The 18,158-nt window shown below is 30.6% G+C and overlaps 1 protein-coding gene across 1 annotated transcript; it reads left to right on the forward strand.

Moving 5' to 3' along the window:
• The first annotated feature begins 1,024 nt into the window (after nt 1–1,024).
• Nucleotides 1,025–17,201, forward strand: LOC143225026 (uncharacterized). The gene is made up of 6 exons (XM_076453682.1): nt 1,025–1,211; nt 5,731–5,831; nt 6,455–6,556; nt 10,214–10,335; nt 11,996–12,147; nt 15,548–17,201. The coding sequence occupies exons 1-6, from the start codon at nt 1,202–1,204 to the stop codon at nt 15,598–15,600; spliced, it is 540 nt and encodes a 179-aa protein (XP_076309797.1). The 5' UTR covers nt 1,025–1,201; the 3' UTR covers nt 15,601–17,201.
• The last annotated feature ends 957 nt before the right edge of the window (nt 17,202–18,158 follow it).

Raw genomic sequence — 18,158 nt, forward strand, 5'->3', positions numbered from 1 at the left:
TTTGATAAAGATTAATACAACACAAATTGACTAACGAGGTCTGATTAAAAAATTCTAAGACTTTTTCTGTTACAGGTGCTAATACAGAGGCAATGATCTTCACTTAGGTGTGTACAAAATACAAATAGTGATCTACCCCACGAACAAGACATTTCTCCAGACCTTATACCCTTGTTGCGATAAACATATTCAAAGACAGACGCACCTCTTGCCCCTGTCGTAATAAAAATGGACAGTAAATAAGAGCAACGTCTTCACATCAAGTTTTATGGAAAAAATGGTAAAGGAGTAACAGGAATCCTCGAAATGTTAAGAACTGTCTTTGGTAATGACTGCTTAAGTAAGGCTGCCGTTTATCAGTGGATAAAACGCTTCCAAGATGGCCGGGAATCAGTGAAAGATGACCCACATTCTGGATGACCGTCGATATCATTCACTGATAAAACGGTTGCTAAGGTGAAAGAAGAAATTTGAAGCGGCCTTTTAAAAAGAGGTCTCAATTCACTTGAGGGAAAAGTTAGAAGAAACCGCTGCGGGTTGTAGGAGAATGGTTACTGATTTCTTTAACATGACAACGCGCCTTTGCACACTGATATGTCTGTTCAAGAATTTTTTGGCACAAAAAAATAATTTTCTGTGATGCCACCTCCCATTCTCCCGATCTTGTCCCGTGTGATATTTGTCTATTACTAAAAATCAAAATTAAGTCAAAGGAAAGAGATTTGATGACATTCCAATCATCCATAATAATGTAAAAGCAGAATGTAGTCTCATAACAGTTGAAGACTTTTAGCATTGTTTCCGGAAATGGCAGGGACGTTAAAACAAGCGTGTAACAGCTGGAAGATATTACTTTGATAATACTGATGTATGTACATTATTCTTCGGAATAAAAGTAAAGTCTTAGAACTTTTTTGTCACTCTCGTATACATAGTCAAAAACAATTTTACGATATCCCTTCTGTGATCAAAAATCTAATAAAAGATGAATTGCTAAATTTATAATTTGTTATTTTAAAAACATTACAGCCCTCTGTTAAAGAATTTTGACAAAAGTGTGCAACGTAATGTTATGTTGGGAAATTATATAATAAAGTTCCTCATTTAGTGAATAATAGGTGTTATATAAAATTGTAGTTTTATATCTTTTAAAACCTTTTAACTATTTCCTTAGCATTTTATAATTTTTATTTTGATAGAAATGCCGAGAGGTAAGTTCCTGTATGATAATATTATTCCTTAGTTGGCCGTAAGGTTAGGCTTAAGTGTAATGTAATGAGAGCCATTCTTGAGAAGAGCATTACCAATTGAATGAATAGTTGAAACGCAGATCTCTGTTTACAGAGTAGAATATTTAACGAAATGGTACAACTACTCCATAGTGATTCGTGTTAAATTAATTTTACATTCAGCACTAAAATGTGAACAGTTTAAATTAAAAGGCTGAGTTACGTTCAAAGTAACTGTATTTTTAATATTTATTAAGATTTGTTTATAATAATGTAACTTTTTAAAAATGTTGCACTTACAGCTCTAAAAGACAGTTTAATTTACTTTAGAGTAAGCATATAACAAGTATTGGCAGTCATAATAAAATCTGTGGGATTTTGAAATTGTGTCCATTTAATTCACTGTATAGTAATCTAAATTAATAATAATAAAAATACCTGTTAACACGAGGATAGATTTTTCACATTGTTTTTGCTTTATAACTGTAAAAATTATTGGTTTGTGTATAATATTATTCCTCATTTTGCAATTAAAATTGGTCCATGTCCATTGATAAAGACAGATGCATTGACATTTTTTTTCAAGGATAAAAATATTATCAAGACTGATAATATTATCTGATATTATCAAGACTGCATGGCATCTAGTTTATTGCAATCATGTAGCCATTACATGACATTGGGATAAAAATATTTTGTAAACATAGCAAGATGTAGTATTTTAAACTGAATTATAAACATTGCCAAATTTCAGAAGGAGAAAAGACATTGGGATAAAAATATTTTGTAAACATAGCAAGATGTAGTATTTTAAACTGAATTATAAACATTGCCAAATTTCAGAAGGAGAAAAGAATCATAGTGAAAAAATAAACTGTAAATTGATTTCAAACTATGAAGCATCAAGTTAAAAGTTAGCATCTAAATTTTATGATGCATTGGACATGTAGAACATTCTCTTTTTGAGCAAAATACATATTTATAGTCTCAAGGTTTTCATATTTCTGTTTTCACATAGTATTAATGATAGCCTTCATTATAAATGTAATTTTAAGACAGGTTTTATTCTAGTAGATTGAATAGAGAAGAAAGTGAGACATGATAAAAAGGATAAAGTAAACATAGAAAAGGAAAAAATTAAAAGCCTAGCAAACATAGAGATAATATTGCATAAATAGTTTAGTTTCAAGTTAAACTGGAGTATTAAACTTATTTTATTTTGGGAACACTGACAATACTTTTAAAGAGAAAGTTAAAGAGTATGTGAAACAGCTCAGAAGTAAATGGGTTTGTCCTCACAAGTTGACACTCCTGATTGGGTTCTTGCCCACAGTGGGTGCATGAAAGAATATTGGTGTTTTGGTAGATCATTTTTTTAAGACATCCAAGCAGTTTGTTGATACTACTGATGTGGCAGAAATGATTCTGGACTGTATTTACACAAATAATTATTTTATATATATATATAGAAATTGTCATTTCATTGTTAGGATAACTGGTTGAGTATATTTGGAGTGATGTGTTTGATCTTGGGCCTCTAACCTTAAGAAGGACGTTAAATTGTTGAAAAGAGTTGAATGAACGGTTACTTTATTTATATATAGGGTAGAAAGGTGGTCATATGAAAACAGGCTAAAAATCTCTGAAATTTTCTTTTGATCGAAAGAGACATCTGATTTAGATGTTTAGAATTATTAAGGGAATTGATGGTATCATTGTATGATATTTAAAGGTGAGGCTAAAAACAGAATAGTAGAACATGGGACATTAATATAAATGTTGGTGGGATACGAGTAATTTTCAGTTTAGACAATTGTACTTTTATAACAGTCTTTGAATGTGTTGCTTTCATGTAAGGTGAATATTATAAATTTAAGGAAGTTTAAGGATAGGCTTACTAAATATTTAAATGATCTGTGTTGCATTCAAAGTTTTTTTTGTTTTTTTTAAGTGGAGGAGACAAGCTCAATGGACCAGCAAAGTCCTTGTTGTGTTAATGTTATGTGGAATATAATGTTGTATCACAGCAAACACACGAGCTTGCTCCACTTAATTGTACCAAATAATGCACATGAAGTTAAGAACTCATCTTTGACCTTTTGGTTTTAATTTTTCTTGTGACTTTGTAAGAACATTCTTGCTTCATCTGTCAATTATAAACAGAGCAATAAACCTATAAAGTATCACATTTGTGCCGTACAAATTAACATTCATTCATGATCATGATGTATATTTGCTAGTTACTTGGGTTTTGTATTGACATCATCATGCTGTATGGAATCAAATTTTCTCAGGTTTATCTGTGTAAATATTTCTGTGGTATTGCCATATACAGGTAAATATTGTAATACAGAATTGTGCAAGTTATGTCACTGTGCCTTCCCATGAGTTCAAGAATGATGTGTCTGAGTCTAAATGTACATTATGAACTTTGTTTCAGGTTTAAGAATTGATTACTTACATTCAAAACTGGAAATTTGTTTTATGAATATAATGACCTAAATGTTCTTTTAATTATAATGAATCTTCCACCAGGTGTTTATAAGCTTGCGTGACATGCAGATTTAAAATGTTATTCATCAATTTGCAACATAATACAAAATGTGCTAAATTAGACTAATGAACCTATAAAAAAAGAAAAATAGAACAACAGCAAATAATGAACAGGACTTCAACTGAGGTTAAATGAAAAGGATAGTACAGCTTGTTTATGTACAGATAAGATTTTATGATTAGTTTTGTAGGTCTAAAAAAAGTAATCAGATAGGAAAACTAATCACATTGTTTATCCTCTATTAAAGTATGATTCAGATGTATTAATATTTTGATTATGGACCATGTGTTTCATAAATCAATGTGTTTGTTGTATAGAATGACATTATTAATATCAGTGTAACTTGTGTGTTTATTTGTGTTACTGTTTCTTTAAAAATACCCAAAAAGAAATACAACCAATCTTGTGTAAAACTTGTGTTAATAAGTTGCTGTTATACTAGTTTCTACTGTTTGTGTGATGAGTTTTCCAAAGATAGGTGTGTTTAAACCATTAATACTTAATATTTAGCACTGTCACGTTGGCACAGGTGGCCCTTGAGTGGCTTTGCGCAAAATTCGAAACAAACCAAATTGTCATGTCATAAGATATTCACTATAGAATCAATCTGATATAAGTCTTGTAATTAGTTTGTTTTTGTCATCAGTGTTAGAAATTTTCTTTAACTATTGTCATGTAATGCTCTTTCTAAACAGTTTGTTTTCATATAAACCTTCAGTGTATATTATTGAAAAACAAACCAGCCCTTCACATACAAAATTTATTTTGGTCTGTGCTTATGTCATTTTATTTTACCAGATTTTCAGAAAGTTTCATGTTTCTAAAACTTCTGTTAAATGTTAGATTTTGATTAGTGTCATGTAGAATAATCTATTATTCAAAATTGTAATCAGATTAATGTCACAAAAAGTCAACTGATTGACATTGCTGTTTTAGATTGTCCTAAACTATCTATGTCACGGAAATGTCATTACAAATTTTCATTATTTTCAAATTAATTCAGGTGTGTTCTGCTTGTTCAGTTAGTGTCACAATTCATGGAAAGTCAACTAATTGAAGTTAGTGTTTCCAACTATTGATATTTTTGTTTATCCAAATTCCATGTGAAAATAATTGATTAATTTACTATATTTATTTAATAACCCTAACAATTAATCAATTTCCACTGATCATCCAGCTCTATCTGATATTATCCAAACCAATTGTAGATAGTTTAACATGTATTAAATCAGGTTTATCTTGTGGATATTCATAGATAAGTGAAAACAATTTCCTTGAAGTTAAATTGCTGTTTATTTTCATTGTTGTGTATTAGTGGGCCAGTAGTTGTACAGTTGTTCCAAAATTTTAAATTTGATAACTCTGGATATGTATAATTTTCTTTATTAACATTTTGTATGTTTTAGTAGGAAAGAATCCATATTTAATTACTAATTCTATGGTGTTTTAAACTTTTCTGGAAATTAGCAAATTGTCTAATTAGCCTTTTACCAAAATTTTCAGTGTTTTAACAAATCTGTATTTTACTGTAAATTTGTACACATCAAAGATTTGTAAATTTGCATAAAAATTTCATAAACCAAGTTTTCACTTTTTTTTTTTTTTTGTAGCTCACTTAGTATTATTAATTTGATACATTTTCTGCTATATTGTTCTTCCAGTTAAATCTCTATCTTTCATAATACTTCTGCCTTTTTCCTTTCCAATAGGAGTAAGTTGTCTCAATAAATAATTTCTTACTGGTATTGCATAGTTTTTGTTATGTTAATGTCAAGTTATCTTTGAATTAGGCAGTTGACTACTTTTACTACTGTTAACAATTTGCAAGTGACAATGCATATGAAGTAAATTTCTATGAATAACATTATTTTACTTTATTTATTAAGCATAGGTTATTTTAAAAGAATATATTCATTCATTCAGACTGAGAATTACTGCTTGTTGCAGGTCGTGGAGGGAAAACTCACAAAGGAAAAACACGCTGCTTCACTAATCCAGAAGAACTTGAAGCTAAGGAAAAAAAAACTGAAAGAGAAAAGCAGTGGCGAGTTAGTTCCTAAAGTTTATAACAGTTTTCTTATCTTTTGGGGTAGCATGAACTTAAGCTGAGAAGTTGCAACTTTGTTAATTGTATTTTAACTTTTTGAATTTATCAGAGAAATGAAACCTAAATTGAAAAGAAGACATAACAAGCATTTCAAATAATTTTATCTTCTGTGAATACTTGTTTTATGATAAGTTATTTTATCTTCTGTGAATACTTGTTTTATGATAAGTTATTTTATCTTCTGTGAATACTTGTTTTATGATAAGTTATTTTATCTTCTGTGAATACTTGTTTTATGATAAGTTATTTTATCTTCTGTGAATACTTGTTTTATGATAAGTTATTTTATCTTCTGTGAATACTTGTTTTATGATAAGTTAACTTAAAAATAAATATTGGTAACATTTATTGTACTACAGTTGTCTGGAATAAACATCCAGAAACACACTTTAAAAATGTTTTAGTTATAACACATTATTTTTGTAGTTCAATTTATATTCATATCAGTTACAAGTAAACTACTGCCCGTGGAGAATTTTAGAATTTTTAACAAGCTAAATATTTATAAATAATGAAAAAAATAATAATCTTGTATATATATATATTTTTTTTTTCCAAATATAGGAGCAGAAAGGAGAGCTAAGTAGCAGTGACAGTGATGGTGCAACTGGTAAAAAGGAAGTTTCGTCCTCTGAATCAGGAGAAAGCAGTTCTGAAGAAGAAGAGGTGAAATTACTGTCATTTATCTTTGTTTTAACATGTGTAAATTTCTCTGTTAGAGCTTCTATAAGTTTATTGTTTTAGAAGAGCGTTGAGTGAACTTGTTGCAAAATATTTTGTCTGTAATGAAGCATCTGAGGTACAAGTAATTAATTAAATAATATTCTAGAATGTAGACTTGCTCAAAGGAAGAATCAAAATATGAGAATGTTCTTAATTTTTCCAAAATAGTAGAAAACACATTGAGTCGCATGCAACGTATCCATTTTTGTATGTGTGTGTTTGAAAGTTTCAATTTAGTACTGAAAAAATGCTGTTTAACTCTTTAAGCATCCCAGGTTTGTAGGCATACCTTTTGTATTAAGAGATGAATTCTTGCACCTATTTTAGCCACAATGTGTAAGAAATAAAGTGGCCTTCTAAAAATGTTCAAATCAATCAACTGTAGACTTAACTTTCAATGCTTCATAAAATGTGATATTTCTGTAGAAGTTATGATACATTTTAGAATTATGTTTTGCATACCTTTTAAAGATAATTATATGCTACTAAACATTACAATTAACCTGTTCAGTGCCATAGAGGAGACAACTCATCCAAGCTGATCGGTAACACAGTGCCACGGACGAGTTAATTCATTCTCAATAATACCTAACTTCAATGCTAGATATCAGCACCATACATGCATTTGACCTACTTACAAATTGTTTCACTTTTGATCCAAAATGGCATCACAAAAAAAGTTACAAAATGAAGAAACATTAGAGTTGTATTGTAGCAGCTGAAATACTTGGCAGTCAACAGGTTAAAGAAAATGAAGATTGTTTTGGAAAATATTTGTTACTCTGGTTTGAAATAATTTCTCGGTGATATACAAAAAAATTCCTTTTATTTATAAAACTTTCTAAGGTTTTGTTTCACTATACCCACATCTTTTTTGAATTTCTTTTTAATTTATTGTACATAATTTTTCTTTATGTACATAACTCACTGACATGTCAGGGTAGAAACCATTTAAGAACTAAATTCAGTTTTGTGTTTTTTTACTGTCCACAATATTTGATTTCACATATCAAAACAGTTTTAATTTAACAATAAAAGACTAGCATACAATATAAAAAGCATTCTGAAACCTGTAGATGGTCTGTAAAATAGGTCAAGAGTGATTTTTTTTCTTGTGTTTGATTAGTTCTCTTGTGGTGCCCATGTAACATCCTGTTCTAATACTATTCATGCTGTCTCAATATTTGTATTGCAAGTAAGCAGAACATCAAATGATGTTGAGGTTCATGCAGATATCAAGTGATAGAGTATACATAATACCCATTTCATGAAGAAGGGTGTAAAACAAACTAAATTATGAAGGTTAAAAGAAACCTCTCCTGGTTTCTTGAAAGTACAAAGTTTAATAACACATTGTTTGATCTGAACTTTAAATTTTCTTCTGTTATTACAAAGGTCTAAAGCCCAGGCACCATAAGCCTATTAAAAATATTTGTGTGTGTGTATGTATATACAGAAATTTTGCACTTCCTTTTTGTAAAAAAAAAGTTTCAAAAAATCAGATCATTGAAATTTTTTGTGTGAAATACATTATTTTAATATTTTTAGTACAAAAACAATCAAATATATTTTTAGAAATACTTTTTTATATAATTTTTAATGCATAAAAATGATTTGATAAAACTAAAGCACAGCACCAAAGAAAGAAACATCATCAGGTTACAGCTGTTGACTGGTCATCAAGGATGTGATGTGGAGGTTAGGGTGTTGGGCTGTGAACTGGAGGGTCTGGAGTTTGAGATGAAATACCACTAAATTTTTTTCATTTTTGGCTATGGTTATAACAGTGACAGTAAATCCTTTTAATTGGTTCAAAGTGTCACAGTTCTTATTTTTAAAAACAAGGCACAAAACTAAGGTTTACACTATGTAAAAACTACACTGATAAACACAAGACCAACATTATTTATAAAATACAATGTGATAACTGCTACGACTTCTATATTGGAGAAACAAGTAGAAAAATGGAAACCAGATTCAAAGAACATGAAAAGTCACCTTAACACGTTTTTGAACACTGCAAATCAAATTAACACAACATAACTATAGAAAACACCCAAATACTAAATAAAGAAACAAACATAAACAAATGCAAAATTAAAGAAACCTTACTTATACAACAACTCGAGCTGAAAATAAACCAATATAAAGGAACACCTCTATACCTATATTAATAAATATAATCAAAGATGTTTGATTATATTTATTATCTTCCTACACTCAGTCACACAACCTCCTTCAAACATGTGGTCAGCTATCGGTCAGTTCTTTCTTTCTTTGTGAACCTGACGATGACCAAAGAAGGCCAAAACGTTGTTCACTCCTCTACGTAAAATATTTTCTCAGCCCAAACCAGCTGTTTTTTCATATATATTTTTTTCTACAAGTGGGTTTTCTCATCATTACTGTTTATCAATTGGTTAAACTGTAATTTTTGTTAATCAGTTTATGTGACACCAGTTGATTTAATTATTGCTCATAAGTAATAACATAACCACTTTCATTTTCACCTTTGTATGAGGATGATGCTACATCCAGTTTTTTCAGATCTCATCTAGCTGGTTTAAAATAGAGAAAAATTCACATTTTTAGAATTAAATGTACTTGTACTTGCTCTTCTCCATTGCCTTACTTTTAAATTTTGGATTTAATAAAATTATAACCTATGAGAATGGACATGGACTCTATTCAAACCAAGTATATGTGAATATACCACAAAGGGACCCACCAACAAAACTGTATTTTTAATTAAAACAAGATCCAATGAATGAAAATCTATTTGTGGTGTTACTTGGTGTTGGGAGTTTAACTTGCACTAACAAAAACATTGGAAAAATTTATTACTTAAGCAGTTAAGTTATCTATTTCAAATTAATTATATATACGTATATAACAAAGTTTTGCTTTCTCAAGTTAAATGGTTTTTTGAGTTCTGTTGGTTTATCATTTCTTCTCTGTTTTAAATCTGCAAGAAAAGAAGGTGCAAGTGTAGGTTATTGGGCATAAATCAAAATACCGAGTTAAAGTGATTTTTTTTTCAACCATTATTTAGGACATAACCAATACTAGTATTGCATTGTTTGAAAATATATGTGGCTTTATTTTAACATTGTGGAACATATTTTGAATGTATTCTGCAACAGTTGCATAGAAGAATGTCTGAATCATGAAAATCAAGTTTATTTATTTTGAGATAATATTCTTTTCTAAAATATCTATCACTTATGAAATTTTTACACTTATCCCATTAGAGTTTGAATATGTTGTTGATGTGAATACAAGTAAAATGAACGTTCATGTTGGAACTCGCTATATTTTGAATGTATTCTGCAACAGTTGCATAGAAGAATGTCTGAATCATGAAAATCAAGTTTATTTATTTTGAGATAATATTCTTTTCTAAAATATCTATCACTTATGAAATTTTTACACTTATCCCATTAGAGTTTGAATATGTTGTTGATGTGAATACAAGTAAAATGAACGTTCATGTTGGAACTCGCTATAAATTGGTGTGATTAGTTTTATTTTATTCTGTGGCCCCAGGATGCTTTAGACCAGCAATGGATAAAAACAGTTTTCCTTATGGTATTTTCTTAGACAAAGGGTAAAGGGGTAGAGCACCTGATTGACGTTGAGAATCCCAACCGAGTTGTTAAGAAAAAGCCTTTGAAAGCTGATTACCATAATATAGAAGTTATTGAACTATCTCGGAGAGAGAGGTAAGAATTGTTTTTGTTGTTGTCTCGTATCATTAATCTTGTGATCTGGCATGGCCAGGTGATTAAGGCATTCAACTCATAATCTGATGGTTGTGGGTTCAAATCCCTGTCACACCAAACATGCTAGCCCTTTCACCCATGGGAGCATTGTAGTGTTACAGTCAATGCCACTATTCTTTGGTGAAAGAGTAGCCCAAGAGTTGGCAGTGGGTGGTTATGACTATCTGCCTTTCCTCTAGTCTTACACTGCTAAATTAGGGATGGCTAGCAGATAGCCCCCCGAGTAGCTTTGCGTGAAATTTAAAACAAACAAATAAACCTTTCCTAACTGACCAGGCATGGCCAGATGTGTTAAGGCATAGACTCGTAATCTCAGGGTCATGGGCTTGAATCCCTGTTACACCAAACATGCTTGCCCTTTCAGAGGTGGGGGTGTTATAAAGTGACGGTCAATCCCACTATTCGTTGGTAAAAAAATAGTCCAAGAGTTGATGGTGGGTGGTGATGAGTAGCTTCCTTCCCTCTAGTTTTACACTGCTAAATTAAGGATGGCAAGTGCAGATAACTGTCACGTACCTTTGTGCAAAATTCACAAAACAAACAATCATTAATGTTGTACATCATTTGGTTTTTTTTAACAGTCTGATTAGTTTTTACCAGGTGTGGGTTTATATCTTTACAGTGTGGGTCTCGTAGCTTTATCCTTAGTTTCTTTTTGCATTTTACTTTTTGATATATCCAGATGTAATGGACATTGATGAACATAAAAATAATGCATGTGTGCTTTGTTGAGAAGAACTCGTATAGAGCTCTTTGTATGCATATAGAAAGTTAATAGGGTTTTGATGTTGTGAAACATTGTTATCAAACAGTAAAAAACTTTGAAGTGCACAATTATATAGTATAAAAGGCAAAATAATGAACAGAAACTGTGCAAATGTTGGATAAAATCAGTGAACTGGGAAATTACTTGGAACTCTGAGACCTTTTTCTCTACATATGACAGAAGTGAATCAAATGTTCTAAATGTTGGACCGCTAAGATACTCTTTGGATTTTCCACAAACCTAGATTTGTTGCAGACTTGTGTGGGTTTGTTGAAACTGTAAATGATTGCAATTTGTAGCATTTGGTTCACATTTCCGTCACAATTAAGAAAATGTATTAAAAATGATGTGTAAATTGTTACATCTTTTATTTTCTGTCAAGTGTATGGAATTAATCCAAAGAACATGAAATATATATATATATATATATAGTTGAAGAGTGTCTGAATCAACACTTGTAAACTAGAAGTGTACCTGTGAAAATGAAAATAATTATTCAAAGAATATGAAAAAACTAAAGAAGAATTATGTGTGTGTATTTTAATGTTTTTAATTTCCTTTCCAATGAATTTATTGTACATTAGGGAAACTTTCATGATGCAGCAAGAAAGTCATTCTAGGTTATTAATTTTTTTCACATATTTGAAACACATTAAGTTTTACTTTTTAATAAGGTATTCTAATGAATACAAATGTGTGTATTTGTGATAGTGAGAAAAAATAGTTGTGTTAGTAGAAACTCAGTTTGGGCAAGTACACCTAAAACAATTTTACACCCCTTAAGTAAACTTACTTTCTTTCTTGAAGTCACCAATTACTTTTTGTGGTCTTTAGGGAAGAAATAGAGCATCAGAAAGCTAAAGCTAACTATATGAAGCTACATGCTGCAGGTAAAACCCAAGAAGCTCAGGCAGACCTTGCTAGACTTACCATGATCAGGAAACAGCGGGAAGAAGCAGCAAAAAAGAGAGAAGAAGCAAAGAAAGGTAAGGTTGATTGACCACTTTGGACATCAGAAATTTTGAAATATAATGAGAAGGTAATATTTACATGGTAGTAAAAATGTCCCATTATAATATATATGTATGTTAATCTGTGAAAATAAACCACTGGTTATCTGATCCTTTGTTTATGTCCCAGCCACTTTTATGTTGTTGTTTTTTTTAAAGACAGCACAGGCAACAGTTTTGAGGGTAATATTCTCAACTGGCACACTTTTCAAGACTTGCCCAATGAACTCGAATTTGTAATGTATTGTTACTTGCACAAATATTGTCTGGTTCAGTTGTAATGGTGTGTGTTTTTTTGCCTGTGTTAAGGTTCAAAAGAGTTCACTTGATTTTTAGGTATTAATATGTGTAAATTTTTAATTTTTTTACCTCTTAAAAGGTTTATAAAATGTTTTATGCTCTTATGTTCTGCAAATTTTAGACAGTGAATTACTAAGAATTTTGGAATATCCCCAGAGTGTATTTTAATCTGTGAAAAGTCTGTTGTGTTCTGTTGATTCAAGTAGGTAGGTTGTGTGTCTAGTTTGCTTGAAGTTTCATATTTTTTAAAATTAAATATATCTTATTTACTAAGCTTAGTAAATTATTGTGTAATTCTACGGTATCGGTTTAGTTATTTATAAGTTTTGGGATATTCAGTTGTATACATAAAACCTATAAAGATTGTTTGATATCCTCCACATGCAAAATTTTGAAAGACTTGGAAATCTATGTCCAGCAATAACCAAGTACAAAGTTTGTAGTGAGAAGAGATAATTGTTTACTTTACTTTTTGATTTATTGTTCTAGATTTAAAAAAAAAATGTTTAATAATTTATTTCTAAATATTAACAATCTACATACCTATATATAATGTATAATAATTGAAAAGTGACTGTATGTTACAAAATACTAGTCCACTAAAACACAGCCAAGACAGGGAAAACTAAAGGTCAGTTTCATATTGCTGGGTACATGATCTGAGTCACATGCACTGCATCAGTGCAAGGTATGTAATGTTACCTAGACATGATGTAAAGGTCAATGTAATAAATAACAAATATATATGTAAATATATTGTAACGGAGAGGTCAGTGGGGTAGGATTAGCCTATGGAGTTTCGACTAATTTTGCCAGTCACACTTTTTATTTATATTAATTGAGGAATGCAATAGTGAGTAGAGCATGCAAGCACTAACTCGAGGAACTTAGAGTTAAAGTAAAGAATCTAACTCTGAGACTAAGTTTCATACAATAAAGCACTTTTAATATGCTTTCAGAATAATATAAGTTAAAATCAATTTCAAATACTTTGAATAAATAGCTAAACTGAACTATTTTAGTACAACCAGCAAAACATTCTTTAAGTATACTTTCCATTACTAAGTAATTCAAAAGTCTTCAACTGTTATCTGATGTTAGGAATAATGACAATATGTTACTCACAGAGTCTAGGCTAGAAATGTTTAGTGAATTCATCATCAGAGTGGTCGCGACTGTTCTTCCTGGATTCAGAAATTCAGCTTGTGATGACTGCAACTCACTTCATCTTGGGGAGAACTATGTTTGAGCTCACAAAGAACTGAATTTTGAGCTTCAAACACGAGGTTTTATACAAACTCTTTCTGGTATTCTTATTGTCTTCCAAATAGCATACACAACTGCTTGCAAGTAGATCTAACACTTGGTTATTTTTCCTTGATTGTTTTGTAATACTCAAAAATAAAACAAAACTGCTTGCTTCATTGGTTGCAGATAAAGCCAGTAAATTGTCAGCTTTATCCTTTGTATCTGTACACATGCTTTTGAAATGGATACTACATCAAAGTCCCGACTTCCTTTATTGGCAGTTTTGTGCATATTAATGTTCCATGTAGCTTCTCATGTGCTGTGATGAGACCAGCCTGTCAACAACAGTCTCAGTTCTGTCTTTTTAATGAGGGTTTCATAATCTCGATAATGTCACTTATAGTAAGCACAAGCAGGAATGTTTCTAAACATGTTCTCTTCTTAGGCAGTGGCTGATATATAATCATTTACAGTAAGCACAAGCAGGAATGTTTCTAAACATGTTCTCTTCTTAGGCTGATATATAATCATTTATAGTAAGCACAAGCAGGAATGTTTCTAAACATGTTCTCTTCTTAGGCTGATATATAATCATTTATAGTAAGCACAAGCAGGAATGTTTCTAAACATGTTCTCTTCTTAGGCTGATATATAATCATTTATAGTAAGCACAAGCAGGAATGTTTCTAAACATGTTCTCTTCTTAGGCTGATATATAATCATTTATAGTAAGCACAAGCAGGAATGTTTCTAAACATGTTCTCTTCTTAGGCTGATATATAATCATTTATAGTAAGCACAAGCAGGAATGTTTCTAAACATGTTCTCTTCTTAGGCTGATATATAATCATTTATAGTAAGCACAAGCAGGAATGTTTCTAAACATGTTCTCTTCTTAGGCTGATATATAATCATTTCTTGTACTTTTGTGAATATACATCACACTACTTTATTACATATTTTTGCTTCATACTTGCAGCATTTGAAATGTTCAAAATGCTTCAGTATAGTGTTATGAGACTTAAAATACTTCGATTAAACATTTGTATTTTCATGTTATAATATGTAGTCATTCTAGCAATAAAAAAACATAATTTATATTTATTTCCTAATTCTTATACTAGTTATGTCACTTTGAACCTAATTCTTATTTTATCAGAATCTCACATTGTAGTTTGTAGCATGTCATGTTTATTATCATTATTATTCTTTTGATGATAAATAAAAGAATAATGTGTTTTAAGACAAAATTCAGTCAATTATTTTTTTTTTTCTATTTGTTTTCATCAAGATGCATGCTGTCTAAAGGGGGCCTGGCATGGCCAAGCACGTAAGGCGTGCGACTAGTAATCCGAGGGTCACGGGTTCAAGCCAGCGTCTCGCCAAACATGTTCGCCCTCCCAGCCACGTGGGCATTATAATGTGACGGTCAATCCCACTATTCGTTGGTAAAATGGTAGCCCAAGAGTTGGCGGTGGGTGGTGATGACTAGCTGCCTTCCCTCTAGTCTTACACTGCTAAATTAGGGACGGCTAGCACAGATAGCCCTCGAGTAATTTTGTGCAAAATTCCAAAACAAACAAACAAACAAGCTGTCTAAAACAGAAATAATACTTTAAAAATACTGAAGTAATTTTAAGGTGTTTTAACTAACGTATATTTTCTCTTCATTGCACAGGACTTTGTATTATTGACTCTTCAGTTAAGACTGTAGCCAGATGATTTATTTATATTATGATACATTTCCTATTAACCCATTGAGATTTACATTATACTGTTGTCTTTTGTTTCAGAATTGTATTTAATTGACTTGTTTTTCATATTTTAGCAAAAGAATCCATAAAGGCAGGAAAATCGGGTGTTCTGGAGAAAAAGTCTTGATTCACTGAAACATTTGTGTTGAAGCTACCTGAAAAACACTTCTATCATATACGGTTGTAATGTTTCTTTGATAAATACAAGCTGTATAATGTGGTTTTATAACAAAAGAAAAGTTACCTATTGACTTGGAGAAAAAAATATATACATAACAACCTTTTTACAGTGTCATGTGGCAAGGTGAAGAAATAGATTTGTCTGATAGGAAGTTTAGCATAGATATATTAAAAGTGTTTGATTTTTTTTTATTGTGAAAATCCTCACAGTCTGTTTTTAAATATTTTAAGTATCTTACCTTTGAAAAATTTCAAGATATGTCCATATCATATAATAAACTACCAATCCAGGTTTTGAGAAATTGTTTGGCAGTTAAAGGATTCCAAGCTGTATTTATAATATTTTTGTCAATGTTGATTTTGAATTTAATCATAGAAAGAAGCGTCATATAATCAAATTTTGATGAAAGCAAATCTGTTATTATAGTTTAATTTCTCTGGTTTTGGGCAAATAAAATTTATGAATTTTTATAATTTTTTTTATATAAAACAAACAAATTAAATTCTTTTGTAAAAGGATTGTTGTAAAATTTGTTAAATTTTGAAATGTGAAAGTGATATTTCTTTTAGTTGTAGAATATAGAATATTCCTTGCATAATTCATAAAAAGTTAATTCTGCAAGCAATTAATTTATATATTATAATTGAAAAACAATCATAGGACAAAATAAACAGTACTATTATATGTGAAACTAGTTGTATTTCATGATTATTATTATTCCTTGTTAAACGAAATATTGCTCTTGGAAGAACACTTGTAAAAAGAAGCTCTCTGTTTATAGCAGTTTCAAAATCTGACGTATTTTGTTCTACATTGGAAATTGAAATAAGGTGTATTGTGGATGAATGGTTAAGATTTTTTCAAAGTGAAAATTCGGTATGCATTAGTTACAACATTCACTAATTTGTTGAACTTGTTTCAGTTGGTTCACAGTGTAAGGAATTTAAAACTTGAAGTGTATTTACATTGGTAAAAAGTTAGAATTATGGTGATGAATTTGTCACTGAAAGTAATAGTTTTAAATACATTTTTATATTGCATTAGACTTTGAGAAACATTGTTCTTCCATTGCATTTGTGAGTGTTGATACAAGGACCCAAGTTCTATAGAATGTTTTATACTTTTTTTTTTTTTTTCAAACTTTCTTTGTATGTTTGTTAAACAAGCGATACAATGAGTTTTTGGAAACGTACTATTTTATATTTTGAAGTAAACTTAAGAATATTGCAGTATGTGATGCATTATGTTATTAATGAATAACATACCATCTTAAGAAAAAGAATACTGTATTGGCTCTCACTGTTCATAAATTTTATTGAGTCTTATCTGATTTTAATGACTTTAATAAGAATATATAAATAAATAATCTAAACTCTGTAAAACTTAAAATTAGTAAATATTTCACATTTGCAAATTTAGTTTCTTTGATGAAGGTGTGATGGCCATGAGAATTTATGTCAACATGTCCTACAACCTTGTATATAAAAAAAAAAAAAAAGAGAGAGAGAGAGAAATGTGTTTCTAAAATAAACTTCATAATGCATTCCTTTGTATAGTCAGTGTCAGTATTATTACACAATGTAATTCGTACTTCATTGTTTTGTAATTCATGTAAGTAATAACGTTGGGGGTAAAGTAACAAAAGGAGGCTTTTCTACATGATAGTCTATCTTCCTAATATTCCCAGTTGCATACAAGAAGATATATTTTGGGTCCATTCATCATCATTCGTTTTGTTCAATTCTACTTGTACGTGAAAAATGAAGAATGTGAGACGACCATGACCTTTATGTATAACTTCCTTTAATTTGAATGCTCCGATTTGATTCTCTTATACATAGTGTTTATAATATTCTAAAGTGTGTCGTCATGAGTTGTTGGATTGCTCAAGGTTTTGACAGAAAATATCATCAACAGATTGATTTCTCTAACAATGGCCATTAAGTTCTGCAGTGCAAGCAGTCTCTTTTGTACCCTAAATCAGGTTACCAGAGGATGTGTCACATAATCCACCACTTGTTGAATACTTTGGACTTGTTGATCATATGGTCAGTACCAATAACCTTGTTTATTTTGCTGCTTTGAAATGAAGTGCCGTTATGAGTCGGCTGGAATCTGCTGAACCATTGGCTTGAACCAATTGCTCTGTCATTTATGTTGCTCAGAAAAATTACAAGGTAGTTCCTGTGTGTTTATTATTTCCATCTTGGATGATGTCCAGGCAGTTATATATATCGCGATAGTCATATCATATGACATATGTTTCCAGCAAATAGTCAGAACTATCCTGATTTGCTGGAAACATATGTGGTTGAGACTAGTGCAAGAATGTGTGGATAGCTAGTTTATTCTTGGTATAGGTCTACCTAAACAAGATGGCATTGCCTAAATAGATTCATCCATCTGAGATGTAACCACTACATCTTTCATTGCAGGCTTTTATCTCTTCACTTCGTACTAGATAATGATGGAAACCGTCTCAGTTAATTTGGGCATGTCTATCA

This window comes from Tachypleus tridentatus, chromosome 9 (genome assembly GCF_004210375.1).
Source record: "Tachypleus tridentatus isolate NWPU-2018 chromosome 9, ASM421037v1, whole genome shotgun sequence".
In the NCBI taxonomy this organism is placed as follows: Eukaryota; Metazoa; Arthropoda; class Merostomata; order Xiphosura; family Limulidae; genus Tachypleus; species Tachypleus tridentatus.

Bases quoted from the DNA above. Each gene is read 5' to 3' on its own strand.
- LOC143225026 (XM_076453682.1), top strand. The intron at 6,557-10,213 runs GTGAAATTACTG...GTATTTTCTTAG, and splicing joins GCAGTTCTGAAGAAGAAGAG to ACAAAGGGTAAAGGGGTAGA. The intron at 12,148-15,547 runs GTAAGGTTGATT...TTCATATTTTAG, and splicing joins GAGAGAAGAAGCAAAGAAAG to CAAAAGAATCCATAAAGGCA.